Source organism: Oryzias melastigma, linkage group LG13 (genome assembly GCF_002922805.2).
Source record: "Oryzias melastigma strain HK-1 linkage group LG13, ASM292280v2, whole genome shotgun sequence".
Taxonomy (NCBI): domain Eukaryota; kingdom Metazoa; phylum Chordata; class Actinopteri; order Beloniformes; family Adrianichthyidae; genus Oryzias; species Oryzias melastigma.
In genome coordinates this window covers 1,401,799-1,416,000 of record NC_050524.1, presented here as the reverse complement: position 1 = coordinate 1,416,000, position 14,202 = coordinate 1,401,799, and the positions used below count along the sequence as shown (strand labels likewise).

General features: G+C 44.5%; 2 protein-coding genes across 2 annotated transcripts in view; one reads left to right on the top strand and one right to left on the bottom strand.

The window, feature by feature from the left end:
- Positions 1-254: 254 nt before the first annotated feature.
- On the top strand, positions 255-2,687 carry dharma. The gene is made up of 3 exons (XM_024277851.2): positions 255-824; positions 891-1,069; positions 1,818-2,687. Exons 1-3 carry the CDS (start codon positions 545-547, stop codon positions 1,917-1,919), a joined length of 561 nt encoding a protein of 186 aa, XP_024133619.1. The 5' UTR covers positions 255-544; the 3' UTR covers positions 1,920-2,687.
- A 2,919-nt stretch (positions 2,688-5,606) lies between these two features.
- The window catches only part of clip3 (CAP-GLY domain containing linker protein 3), a 15,369-nt gene continuing 6,773 nt past the window's right edge, over positions 5,607-14,202 (bottom strand). The window contains exons 3-14 of the mRNA XM_024277767.2: positions 12,965-13,104; positions 12,616-12,709; positions 10,985-11,146; positions 10,774-10,892; positions 10,372-10,608; positions 9,303-9,438; positions 9,021-9,170; positions 8,794-8,925; positions 8,558-8,681; positions 8,314-8,378; positions 7,579-7,651; positions 5,607-6,384 (exon numbers count right to left, since the gene is read on the bottom strand). Coding sequence (XP_024133535.1) covers positions 6,330-6,384; positions 7,579-7,651; positions 8,314-8,378; positions 8,558-8,681; positions 8,794-8,925; positions 9,021-9,170; positions 9,303-9,438; positions 10,372-10,608; positions 10,774-10,892; positions 10,985-11,146; positions 12,616-12,709; positions 12,965-13,104 — 1,487 coding nt within the window. The 3' untranslated portion in view covers positions 5,607-6,329. The remainder of the gene's footprint in view (positions 6,385-7,578; positions 7,652-8,313; positions 8,379-8,557; positions 8,682-8,793; positions 8,926-9,020; positions 9,171-9,302; positions 9,439-10,371; positions 10,609-10,773; positions 10,893-10,984; positions 11,147-12,615; positions 12,710-12,964; positions 13,105-14,202) is intronic.

Here is a 14,202-nt window from a genome sequence, read left to right as displayed (position 1 = left end):
TTACCAAAACATGTGAATCATTAATGGTTTAGTTTTTCATGTCACTAAACTGAAATAATTTGGATTCATTTTATTTAGAGTAAAGACTTTAAAGGAAACCAACAAACAGAAACACGTCTGGATTCACAAATGTGTTTTTGCTGCAGAAACATTTCGTCTTTGTTTCTCTGCGTCACATTTACTGACCAAACAGCTGAAATGTTTCAGGACTGAAGCAGAAAATCTTTGTTGATGAAGATCAAAGAAGTTCAAAGTTCATCAGTTTCTGGGTTTCCTTTGAACAAAAGCCTCTGAGATCAAAGAGAATCTGGAGCCGAAGGTGAGAAAAGCTTTCAGAAGATGATGAAGAAGATGATGAAGAAGATGACGAAGAAGTCCATCAGCGGGACCGTTCAGATCTTCAGTCACGTGAGACCATCAAAGGATCAGAGCGCCAATCAAAGGCGACTTCTCCTCAACAGCCTCATTAACGGCGGGAGGCCCCCGGGCCCTCGAGGGCCTTATATCAGGATCCTGGCGGATCTGGAGATCTCCCGCTCTGACCATGGACGCGCGCGCGCAGACGGACTTCAGCATCGAGCGCCTCCTCTCCACGGAAGTCGGACTGAAGCCGCAGGTGGTCCGGGACACCTGTCCGGAGGAGGGGCCTCCCAGACCAGACCCCGTGGCCCCCCTACCAGTCCCGGTCCCGGTCCTGGTGCCGGTCTGTCTGCAGTACCGGGGCTTCACGGACCGGTTCTGCCCGTGCGCGGCCGCTCTCCATCATCCGAACTTCCCGGGATTTTACCCAGCGCTTTACCAGAACTTCGTCCAGAACCGCGCAGGTCCGGTATGAACTTGATGAAAGTTCTGCACGTGTTCATCCTCCTAACGTGTCCCCCCTCCCACAGAACCCCCCCAGCACAGCCAGGCGCCCCCGCGGCCGCGCCAGAAGACCCGCATGCGCACTGTGTTCACGGACGCGCAGAGCCGCCAGCTGGAGGCGCTGTTCCACGTCACCGACTACCCCACCGCGGAGGCGCGCGCGGAGCTGAGCGCGCGCACGGGACTGACCGAGGAGACCGTCAGGGTGAGTTTTCCTTCAGAACCGGAACCGCAGGAGTTCCTCTAGTTTAAGTGTCAAAGCCAAGGCCCGGGGGCCAGATCCGGCCCTCCTGGTGATTCTATCCGCCTCTCCAGGTCATTTTATCTTATTGTTATTAATGACCCGATGTTATCTTGCACTTATATCTAAATTGTATAATTTTAACAAAATATATTTTTATAGAGAGTAAAATATTGAAAGTAGTAGTTCTTCAGGGATCAGGAAAACCCGGATCCTCCAGGAACCCTCTGTTCTCCAGAGACACCGGATCCTGGAATCACCTGATCCATCGCAGTAGATCTGCAGGATCAGGGGTTGATGGATCACAGTCTTAGTCCTGCAGTGGTTGAAGGTTTCAATGTTTCCATATCAAATCAAATCCCTTCAGGCTCCAGATCAGCGTTTGTCTCCACTAAAGTTGTCCGAGTGACGTTCAGGTTCAGACAACGTCAGTCGGATGTTCCAGCAGAAATGGGTTTCCTGAAGACCGTCTGTTCTGGTTCCTGCTCAGCCGGAGTTTCTAGTAAAAACTGAAGGGATGTTCAGTTTAGGCAACGATGATTGTTTTGTTTTCTCAGTCCGGTTCTGAGAGAATACCTGGAGTTTTCTGCGCTCAAACATGTGGGAGGAGCCTCAGACAACCATTACTCCCTGATCCTTGTCTTATTCATGGTCCTGGGCTCTTCCATGTGATCAGGGTTCCTTCCTGATCCCAAACCTTCTGGTGTTCCAGGTCTGGTTCAAGAACCGCAGAGCCCGGAGGAAGAGGCAGCGCGGCGACCCAGAGGTCCGGCCTCGCCGTCCGGCCAGCAGGAGGCGAGATCTCCAGTCCTGAACCTCCAGGCATCGTCCTGCCGTGGTTCCTGCAGGAACGCTCTCCTCAGAAGCAGAGTTCTGCTCAGCGGCACGCCGGCAGAGTCCGCTCTCATTGGATTGTTCTGCCTGAACGGGAAACGTGCCGACCAAAGGGATCGGTCTGATCCAGAGGGATGAGGATCAGAACAAAACCGGAAACTGTCCGGTTCTCCAGAATGTAGGAATCGAGCCGGGAGGAGATCAAGAGGAGACCTGGAGGGGAACAGGAGGAGGTCCGTCTCCCTGGACTGCATCCATGATGTTTGTGATGAAGGCTACAGGCCGAAGAACTTCATGGAGAACATTTATCCATCAAAACTCATAATTCCAGGAACAGATTACCAGGACTCTGCAACCGGAGAGAGAGGCTTTAATTCAGTCTCAGTCCTGGAGGAAAGTTTCCCTCTTGTCCATGTCAGAAGACAATCTGTCTGTCTGTGTGAGACAGACATGAAGATGTAGCACCTAAAGACTTATGCAACAAGCTCCTCCCACTGCCTGTCAATCATCTTCACTTTATGCTCAACAGCTTTGATTTGTAACATCTTCAACTCAGACGGAAAAATAAACTTTCATCTTTTTCAAGAGACGTGTGGAAAATCAAACTCAAGCCAAAGTTCTCCTCAGATCTCTGTGTCAACATATGATGTACGGTGGCCCTGAAGGGCCAATCACACCAACAAAAGACCCAAAAGAGGAAAAACATTTTAAAGCAGAAAAACAAATATATACATTTTATAAATTAAATCAAAATTCCCAAAACAAAAACGCAATTCCTAAAAAAAAGGAAAAGTTTCTGAAAACAAAAGTGATTTCTAAAAATCCAAATAAAAATGGCAAAGATCAAATCAGAATAAGAAACCTAAAGGTAGATACTGGGACATCGCTGATTGGAGGATGAAGTCTTAGTTTTCTCAAGTGTCTTCAGTGGGAAAACGATGAACAAACATCTTCATCCAATCAGTAACTTCCTATGAGCTACTCTTTCTGTTTGTTTTTTTGTTGTTTTATTTATTTCAATAAAATGAGTAAAACATAAAATACAGTCATGAGTTCCAAACTCCAACATGAACAAGAGAATAAAAGGGCACAAAAAGAAGAAAAACGTAAAAGTCTTCACCCTTTAACAAGCAAATGAAGCAATAAAGAGGAAAACACGAAACAATCTGCTGATGAAGGAAACAAGGCGAGAAGATTGAGGGGAGAAAGAACAAAATTCACAATTAATATCAATTAGGAGTTCAGGGAAAAATCGATTCAGCAATATATCGGGATATTTTATTTGTGTATCGATGTAAAATGCTGACAAGACGATATTTAATTAAATTTTTATGAGAGTCCTTCATCTTGTTTTCCACTTAAACCCCGACCACTTGTTGGCAGCACTGAGCCTCTTTGAGCAGCTCCACACCAGTTGGTTTATGTTGCTTTGAGACAAATACTGCTTTTACCGGGATGGGTACCAAACCGAAACTCTGACACGTTGCTGCTAGGATCACAGGAAAGGGTTAAGAATATTTAGGAAGAGTTTTTTTTAGTCAGACTTAAAAAAGTGAAAAACTCTTCTTCAGCCTTGGGCTACATCGTGATAACATATTGTGATAACGTATCGTGATATTGTATCTTATCGCTAGACTCTTGCCGATACGCACCGATAACATCAATCAGGAGAGCAGAATGAAAACCATACCTCAGGTATGACTAGTTCGATTTGTTGTTATTATTATACTATTTTAATATAGTTTTTAAAACTTCATATTAATAAGTTTTACGTTTCATTCCATGAAAAAGAAAAACACTTTCTGGAAAAGAAGACTATTTCCTAAAGTCAAAATGAAATGTTTAAATAATTAAACATTAAATAATTAAATTAAATAATTAAATTGACTTATTAAATAAATAAATTCCTTTTGGTTTCAGTGTCTGTGAGCTGAGAGTTTCCTAACTTTGACTTATTTTAATTTCATTTTTGTTTGGATTGCTTAAAAAAATCATTTCTAAAACAGTTTCCAGATTCTTATTGTGTTTTGTTTTTTGAACATTTCATTTTGATTTCTGGAAATTACTTTTGTTTTCCAAATTTTTTATTTATTTTCTTTTCCTTTTTTTGTTTGTTTGTTTCATTTTTTAATTGTGTTTTGGTTTGTGGGATTATGTGTTGATGTCTAAAACATAGTTTTTTTTTTTTTTTTAATCGCTTTGTGATCTTTAAAATGTTGTGCATGGAGTGTTTTGTTGAAGTGATTTGAACTTCAGGGCCACCGTAGGGATCTCCTCAGTGAAGTCCTTCCTTTATCCTTTGACTTCAGTCTCTCTCAGCTTCATGGGAGCGACTTTTATCGTTTGAAGAACCGCCCAGATCCCTCAGCTGGGAGTTAAGGTCAAGAGGTCAACCTCCGTCAGAGGTCAAAGGTGAGATTATCTCTGAACTCCGTTTTAATCCTGAAATCTGATCTGAATCCTTGTGTGTTTATGTGGAAACAACAGACAAAAACCTAGAAAAACATCAAATTCTTTATTATATTCATGGTTGTTAACATCAGAAGCGTTTCCATGCTGATGAGCAGATCCACGCTGACAGTCACAGACAGAGAGCATGCAGTGTTGCATGTTGGGAAGTGGACGCCCGGCTCAGACGTCCGACACCTTTGACGATCAGGAGCGCCTCACAGACATGGACCAAGCACAAAGAAACGCACGCCACGAGAACGCCACACAACTCAAAGTACACTTAGTGAAGTTATCAAAATATAGGCTATATATGCTGTCCTTTCAAAATAAAACCAGCAGAAACACGACCTTTTTCTGCCGGTTCACCAACTTCCTTCCTTTCAGGCAGCGTTTCTACTGTCAGATTGGGGAGATGTTTGGGGTCTTGACCTTCAGTCTTCCTTAGAAAGATCAGGTGTGGAGATGCTGCTGCCTCAAAGGAAGGAAAGACCTCAACAGAACCGATGCAAAAAAAAACAACAAAAATAAAAAATCTGTGGCGCCTAAAATCACCTACGATACGAAGAATGCGAAAAGTTACTGTTCGATGTGAGAAACAGTGACACCTGGTGGCCAAGAAAAGCATGAAGAATTGAGAAACTCCTCCCTTCAAAAACTCCTCCCTGAACCAAATCTGACGGCATCTCTGAAGAGGTTTAGTTTTTCGTTTTTGGGTCGGTTAGCATTTTGGTCAACGACACATTTAGACTGTGACTCTTCAGAAATCTAACTACTGTTTTCTTCAGGAAAAACACTGATTTTCAAAACTAAAGTCATGAGTTGCAGATTTATATGGAGCTGAACTGGGGCCAATATTATTTGAAACCCAAATAGAACAAAAGGAAAAAAATATTTGTATTTGGCCAAAAAAAAAATGTCAAAATGTCCGGAACGTTTTGCTATTCTAAAATAAACGTCATTATTTTCTGCTTTACATGTTCTGTTTTTTTAGGTTTCAAAATTCAAAATGTCGATTTCAAAATCTGTTTTTTGTTTTTTTAATTTTGAAATTTTCAGATTCGAAAACAAAAAAAAAGTTGAAAGTGAAAAAAAAGATTTGAACCAGGAAAAAAAGGTTTTAAATTAAAATTTTGAGTTTTGAAATCGAAAAAATGGAACATTTGAAACTGAAAATAATTATTTTTTCTTTAGAATAGCAAAAGTTTCTGACAATTTAATAATTTTTTGGCCAAACAGCAATTTTTCTTTCTTTGTTTTATTTGGGTTTCAAATAATACTGGCCACAATTTATAGTAAATGTGTTTTTTTGTTTTTTGTACAAAGTTTTCTTAAACATTTAACAGAAATTCCACTTTGCTTACAGTGAACCTGATATTAGTTCTGCTGACCCTGTTCCCGTCGCGGATGAAAGCGGTGAAAGCGACGTCAGACCGGTGCTGAGGACAGAACGTGGACGTTCGGCCCTACATGCTCCTCTGAAGTGAGAGGCGGGTCCAACACAGGGACAAACACACGGGGAAAAGCTGCAAAACTCTGCGCCTGATTTCACTTTACAACCTGCAGCAATCGCTGAAATCATGTAAACCAAAGAGTTCTGACTCGACCAACAAACTGCTGAAGCCAGAAGGGATTTTCTGCTCAAACAAAGATACAAAGAGGACACAAACCAGCAGGAGCGATGAGAGGCGGAGCTCCAAGGAAAGATTTGCTCGAAGTGATTCTCCAATAATCAAAGGAATGCAGGACGTTTCATCAGATACAAGGCACTATAGATTTTGCTATAGAACAGCTAAAATAGGTGGAGGGAGGGGCAGACTGGGGGAGGAGTGGGGGGCATTTCACCACAAGACGTTTGACTGACGACGGTGAAAGTCTGAGGAGGTTCAAAGGCGGAGAGAGGATGAAGAAAGGGCGGAGTCCAGGACGAAGAGGAGGGGCTTTAGGACTGCATCTCAGCGCGAAGCATCCACGGAAACCAACAGCAGAACAGCAACCTGCAGCAGGGGGAGAAGACGGGGAGGAGTTTACTTAAATACTCCTTAATGTGAAGACTTCAGAACCAGAAACCTGAAAGACTTTGAGTGTCTGAGCAACCAGGTGATCTGAGTCACATGGATTTTGTGCATCTGTGGTCTTTGAGGTTTAGAGGTTCGTACACTCAAATTGTGTATTTTCATTTCTTCAAAGATGTGTGTCAAGGTGAAATCATCCAATCTTTAGTGCGTCGGAGAGATTGCTGCCAAGACTGTAAACTTAACAGGCTATGGAACCAAAGAAGATGTTTTAGTTTTTTTTTTCTTTTTTGCAGACAAGCTTGTCATTGTGCAAAACGCCTTTCTCAAGCTTCCACTTCTTTGTTGTATTTTAGGGTTTACTCAGACTGGAGAAATGATTTGTTCCAGATAAAGTCTTGAACCTTGCGTTTGGTCTGTTTTCAGACAGCAATCAAGCAGACTTTCGCTTTCCTGACCAAACCATGAAACAAAACATGTGACAAAAGATCTCTTCAGTCATTGGCCAGCAGTTACGGGGGCGGGTCAAAACAAAAAGAGACTTTGCAAATCCTTGCCAGGATTGTTTCACTGATTGATAGGGTTGTACACACATTTATCAATATTTGTTTTGAGCGATTTTAACTTCTCATTCTTGAATCTTCTTGCTTGACGTCGTGTACAGCCCAGAATCAAGAAACTGCTGCTGAATCCCAGCTGAAGGCTGTGAGGAGCTGATGTGATGCAGATATTTGAAGGAACGAACGGGATGATAGACATCAGTGATGGTAAAAACCGGTTTGCAGCTTTCCTCTTTTCCCCACGGTTCAGAAGCTGCAAACATAAATGTAACCAGGGAACACCCTCAACAGAATAAAAAGACAAGGTCCGGACAGAGAACCTCAGGCCTTTCAGGCCTTAGACCAGAACCTGAGACCTAATTCTGTGCTACAAACATGAAACACGAGCTGGTGTGACCCTTAAGGGTCTTTGACTCTTGTTGTTCTTTAGATTTGATCCCTGATTTTCTAAGTTAAAGAGTTTATTGGTATGGATGCAGTTTGGCAGAAGAAGCTCCTGGACTGATGGGAAACCCAAATGTTCTCCACAACGAAATAACATGGACTCTCTTATGGGACTTTCAACACTTCTTTGTTTCTGGCACTGAACATCTCAATCTCTAAATCTGGTTCTTACCTGGATAAGGAGTTCTCTGATGTCAGATCTTTAGGAGATCGCATCGTGTTGAAGTTCCTCTTGGGTTGGGACACTGCAGAACATGAACACAAACTGGGTTAGACTCCAAACCTTTTGTTTGGACCGGTACCGCCTCTACTGTAGAGCTGTAATCCTGTTTTCACACCAAAATAACCAAATAACTCAGTTAGTTTACTGCTTCATCTGGTCCAGAAACCAATAAGTGGACCAAAGCGCCTGGAACTGCTCATTTGGGGGCGCTATTCCCAAATAAGCTCTGACTGTCATGTGTGAAGAAGCTCCTGCAGCTCACTGGAACCTCCTTTATCCAGCAAACATTTCCAAACTTCTTCTTGAGTCCTACAGAACCGAACACCTCTTCTGAAGAAGACCAGAGTTCATCTACACGAATTCAGGTGATCAATCACACCTGCTAAGCTAAGAGGACCTGGAGTTTGAACCATGATGCAAGTCAAACCTGCATCCGTCCATTCAACCATTCACCCATCTGTCCATCCATCCATCCATCTGTCCATCCATCCATCCATCCATCCAAGCATCCATCCATCCATCCATCCATCCATCCAAGCATCCATCCATCCATCCGTCCGTTCATCCATCCATCTTCTTCCTCTCATCTGAGTCACAGTCTAAGCAAAGATTCCCAGACTTCCTTGCTCCGGTCACTTCCTCCAGCTCCTGACAAAACCATCTTTGGTATAAAATGATACTTACTGGTGACCTGGTGGACCTTCTTCACCGTAGAGTCGTTCTGTGAGCCGTCTTTTGGGCCTCCGGTTCTGACAAACATCAACAAATAACTGAGTCATTTCCTGGGTGGATTCATGAAATATAATATCAGTCCTGCCAAACCCAGCAAAAAATATTGGAGTGTTTGGTCAAGAGTATCTGTGATTTAGAGCTTCAGATCATCTTAGCTTTCTTCTTCACAAAAGAAGAACACTATTTCTGGAGTTACCTTTGCACACGGGAAGGTGGAGCAAAGACTCCATATTTGGGCAGACAGCTGAAGTAGCGCACCCCAAACACAGAGCCGTCATGTTTGCCTGTGGGCTGGTCCAGCTCGATCCCAAACCAGTAACCTGCAGGAAGCAGACCAGGTCAGCCTGGAACTGGCTGTTTGTTTCCTCCACGCAAGACGACACCGACGGGTGAGATCTTTCAAAAATGCCAAGTCAAGAAGAGGAAACACACCTGGAGCAAAGTCTGTTTTCCCATAGAAGCGAACAATGCCATTCTTCTGACCGGCCACCAGGACCTGATCCCCCACCTCCACGTTTGTTCCCTCAGGATCCAGACTGGCAGCTGAAGACTTCTTCTTATGGGCTGAGATCACAAAGCAAAACGAGGGTCAATCAAGAGTCCAGCATCTTCTGCCATCCCTCAGAGACCTCTGTCGAACATGCACTCAGTCTGGTTACCTCTTTCTTTTTCTTTCTTTTCCTTCTCCTTCTTGGTCTTCCCGGCGAGGCGTGAAGCCAGGTCTATGCGGGGGGTTCTGGGGGTGGAGGTGACGGACGATGGTGTCTGAACTACAGCCTTCGAAATCTTTGAAACAGGAGCGAAAATGCCTGCAAAAGGTGGGATGCGAAGATGCAGTTAAACTCGTTTGTCAAAGATGGTACGTTCAGGAGCTCCTTTAGAACGGGTTCTGGAAGCTGTCCAGAACCCGTTCTAAAGGAGCTACTGGAATCTTATCTTACCCAGCTTTGGAGGGCAGATGAAGTAACGGACGCCGCCAACACTGCCATCATTTTTTCCCTCTGGCTCGTCCAGCTCCACCCCGACCCACTGGCCGCTGGCGAACTCAGTTGTTCCGCAGAACCTCAAAGTTCCCGTCTGAGAATCAGAAGGAAGAGAAGTTTGACAGATAGAACTCAGATCACCGCTGTAGAGGAACTGCTCAGAGAACTGTGAGAGTTTATGGACACAGAAGTCCATCATAAGACAGGAACCAGACTCATCACACACTCCATTCAATAGATGATCCACAGAAAAAAATGGACCCAAGAAGGTAAAAAATATCTCTGTACCACTCTCCATACTGAAGACCTAGTGTGACTGTAGTTCACCTCAAGCTAACCTCACTGTCAATCACAGATCCAGACCACACCTCCCTCGTTCAGCCCTCCCCTTTCTTTTTTTTTGCATTTTTCAAATCTGAGTTGAGAGTGGAGTCGGCCTCCAACTGTCCTGTTGAGTTTCCCTTTAAGACAGTTTTTCTTGCGAGTGTTTGACTTAATATCTTAAGGACTTGCATCATTAGGTGGAGGTGAGGTGGCATCCAGATCAGGGCACTGAAGATTATGGTCATTTCTCTAGATTCCGTTCTATTTTATTTTTTGTTTTTTATATCAGTTTCTTTGTCGATGACATCGGTCTTTACCTGTAAATCCGTAAGCGTTTCCTGAAAGCAAAGGCTCCTATCAGAGCAGGGATAGGCAACTCTAGACCTCGAGGGCCGCTGTGTCTGCATGATTTCCACAAATCCAAGCCCTATTCATGACTGATTACCTGCTTCAGGTGTGTCCAGACAGTTAGAACATGCTAGAGCAGGGTGTGTTAGGGGGCCTTGACTTGCCTATCTCTGTCTTAGAGGTTCTATAGGTGACCCAAACAGTCAAAGTCATTGTCTCTTTTCTGAAACTACCAAAAATGTTTATTGTACAAACATTTACTTTGGATAGCATAACTTTAGCTCTCTCCTCTGTGGAACCAGCTCTGGTCTGGAATGTCCATTATGTCTTTGGAGTAAGTGAATTGGAGAGGTACCTTGTTGTCGTCCAGCACCACGCGGTCTCCCAGCTTCAGCCCCAAAGCAACTAGCATCAGGTTTCCCGGGATGTTGTCGTAGTTGGGAAGCGTGGCTTTGGGCAGGTTGCAGCTGAGCGGGACGGCGTCCAGCAGCAGCTGCTTCAGCTCTTTGGCCACCATGGCCGCTTCGGCCTTGTCCAGGCTCATGTCCATCGGGTCTGGAACTACCTCTCCCGGAACCTGACCTTTATCGTTCTGCACAAGTGAAACGAGAAGGTATTGGCTCTCGGGTCTCAAAGTGGAACCCTTATGGGGCATCAGGGTTTGGTTGGATGACCCATGTCATGACATTGGTTGTGGTATAAACACCAGAATGTTTCAGTGCAGTTTGAGGTTTTGTTGGAGAAAAGATAGTTTTACCCGGACGGTGGGATTGGCTCCATGCTCCAGCAGACATTTGACGGCTCCTAGGCAGAGGTTGCAGGCAGCGATGTGCAGAGCAGTTCCATGGTGGAAGTCACTGCATGTGGAGTTCAGCACTGTGGGACACATACAAGATGAAGAAGAGGCTTTTCTCTGTGAATGATTGATCTGTTGCTAGCTACGATTGTGGGAGGGGCGTTGGGCACACCTCTGGGTTTAGCTGCTTTCAGCAGAACGCGGATCAGCTCCGGCACGTCAAAGTACGCGGCGTAGTGAAGGGCGTTCATGTTGGTCCAGCGGCTCCTCAGACTCACGTCGGCACCCAGGGAGATCAGCTGACTGGAGAGGCGCAGAGCCGCCGCCGGGTCACCTGTGCACAGAGAGGACCAGACTTAGAGAGGAAACCAGCAGGTATGTAGAACCCATAACCACTTCTTACACCCGGATCCCCAAAGACGACTCGTTCAAGGACTGGGAACTATATGAAGAACTGATAATGCACTAAAAAGGCTTTTGGGAAAAAATGATTTGAATAATTGGACATATTTGGAGGGTAAAAGGAAACATCAGAAGCAAACGTCTCAGAAATGCAACTCAGGTTTTGTAATTTTTGGTTTGTTTTTGTCTGTACTCGGCAGCATCATTTGCTCAGACGTTTGTATCCCAGACTCACCACTCATGCCTCATTTCCACTGAGTGGTCCGGTCCGGTAAGGAGTAGCACAGTCCAGTTAATTCTGGCAAGCGTTTCCAGTCAGTTAAGCCTTGGTTCCACTGAGCGGTTTGTTTTCACGACACATGCGTGGCGTTGACAGCTAGTGTGCTATTGTAGTGCAACGACTAGCAAAGACACAACGATGGAGGTCATTCAGCAGCTCGTCTTTTTCTTACTTTACTAATGTACATCGTCTGGAACAGACACATAATGCTAGAGTGAATGCTGTAAGCTGAATTTGGCTGCTGAAGATGCTGAGCTGATAGTTGAAAACGCTGAAGCTGATAGCAGCTAAAATATTAGCTGAATGCCAAATTAGCCTAAAGCAACTAAAAAACTTTGGTTATCCAAAAACAGCTAGCATGTAGCTGAAATATTAGCTCAACTCCAAAATAGCCAAACAAAATCTTAGTAGATACCAAAATAGTCCAAAAAGCTAGCAGAATGCCAATTTTTAAAACTTTAAGACCGTAACTTTTTAACATAATAATGAATAATAAAAATAATAAAATTCCAGAATAAATCAATTTAAACCTTAAATACCTTTCAATATTTTACTCTCCATAAAAATATATTTTGTCAAAATTATACACGTTAGAAATGAGCTCAAGATAACATCGGGTCATTAATAACAATAAAATAAAATGATCTGGAGGGCCGGATAGAATTACCTGGAGGGCCGGATCCGGCCCCCGGGCCTTGATTTTGACACGTGCTCTAGAGGTCCAGTTCGGAACTGTTTAAGGGTCCATTTAAAAATGGAAACCCTCAAAATACCGGATCAGACCAGACCATGCCAGAGTGTACCAGAGTCTCAGTGCAAACGAGGCTTTTGTACCAATAGACCCGACACTAACTTTAACCCTTTAAAGACCAGCCTGTTGTCTGACATTTTCTTTACCATGATACTACCACCACCGTTTTGGCTACTACGCAGGGCTATTCTGTAGGTCTATTATCCGTTTTGTCAACTTCTGCCATTTACTGTTAACTTTGATTGCTCCTTTTTGATATCCTCGATTGTTGAAGGGATTCTTTGATTTGAACAGAATTCTGGCAGATTGCAGCCATGTGGTTCGAAACGGTTGTTTTCAAGCTGACAAAAGTACTGAAAAGGTCACTCACCGACTCCATGAGCTCCAGCTTTGCAGCTGTAGTGAAGCAGCGTCATGTCGGTCAAACCGTCGCGGTCGTTCACGTGGCAACCTCGCTTCAGGATCTGAGACACAAGCAGATTTTGGACGACATCATCTGGTGTTTTTAATTGTTCCTCAGCTGATCAATACTTCTAGATCAACACATGTGGACTGTTAGAACCACCACTCTGCTGCTGCTTGACAAAAAGAACCTCAATGTTTGCTGCTGAGTTTGTGGGGAAAAACGGTCGGTGAAGCCGGTTCTGGTGGTGGGTTCTTCAGATGAGTCCTGAGTGGACCGCTCCATCTCTGAGCAGCTTGACTCTGTGTGTTCTCACCTCTTTGCCAATGATGTCGATTTTGTGTTGGACTTGAGGAACCCACTGACGGACGATGGCGAACAGCTCTGGGATGGTGGTCTGAGGGTCCATGAGGATCTCTAAACAGGCCGGGTCGTTTGGGTCAAAGAAGGTGAAAGCTGGAGAAAGAGAGGTCCAGGAAAAGTCAGAGCACGGGAAACACAGACGTTCCAGGGCAGGTCAGAGCTCTGCCAGCACTGCAGATCCGAGACGGTTTTTATTTCACCGACTCATGCAGATGACCTTCTCCACAAACTCTGGATAAAACCGGATCAAACAGGAAGGAGAATTCAGAAACTTCTGCTTCTTTTCTTCACAACCAATGACTCTTTCAAATATAATATTTGTTTTGGAGCTTTTTATGTCTCAGATTACTTTTGTTAAAAAAACACCTTTTCTGAAAATGCTTTGGTTAGTGGAGCGATCTGATCAGCAGCCGATGAAAACGGCGAGGCGCCTGATGAAAGCCGCTCTGTGTGGCGGGACCTCTGTGGAAACTGGAGCAGCAGCTCTGATGAATACCAATGAGGGTGCAGCTTTTCCACATCACTGATCTCTGATTCACTGCAGCATCTCCAGCACAGCTGCTGTTTAAGGCGGTATGGCCTTCTCCTTCAGAGCTCCGGGTTACCGGCACTGACACTACATGAGAACCGGACCGAGTAATGTCATCCAGCTCCAACCAAATAGAGTCAATTCAGTCATGATTGTTTTGCGATATGATGAGACAGACATCATTGGTGAGCAGTGATTGGTCGGAGTCTACGTTTCTATAGCGACCACTCTCACCTATCAGGAGAGAGCTTGTTGGAAGGCCACGCCCCTACCACTTGAAAGCATGCATCCTGAAATCCGTCAATCCAACACGTTCTCACTCCCAGCTCGTCATGTTTAGACGTAAGGTTCTGGGCCCTTCTGCGTCACTTTGTGATGTTCTGGTTGGTCTCATTGCATCAGGGGTCCCCAACTCTGGGCTGCGACCCGGTACCGGTCCGAGGGTCGCTTGGTACCAGGCCACAGACAGAGAAAATTACATACGCTAATCAGGGATCTCAAACCCTCGGGACACGGACCAGTACCAGTACCCTAACCTGGTACCAGTACCCCAATCCTAATTCATCACCAGTGCCCTAAACTGGTACTGGTACTTTTAAGGTGGAATGATAGGACATAATTTATAGTGGATAACTTAGGGCCAGTAATCGATTGCAAAATTT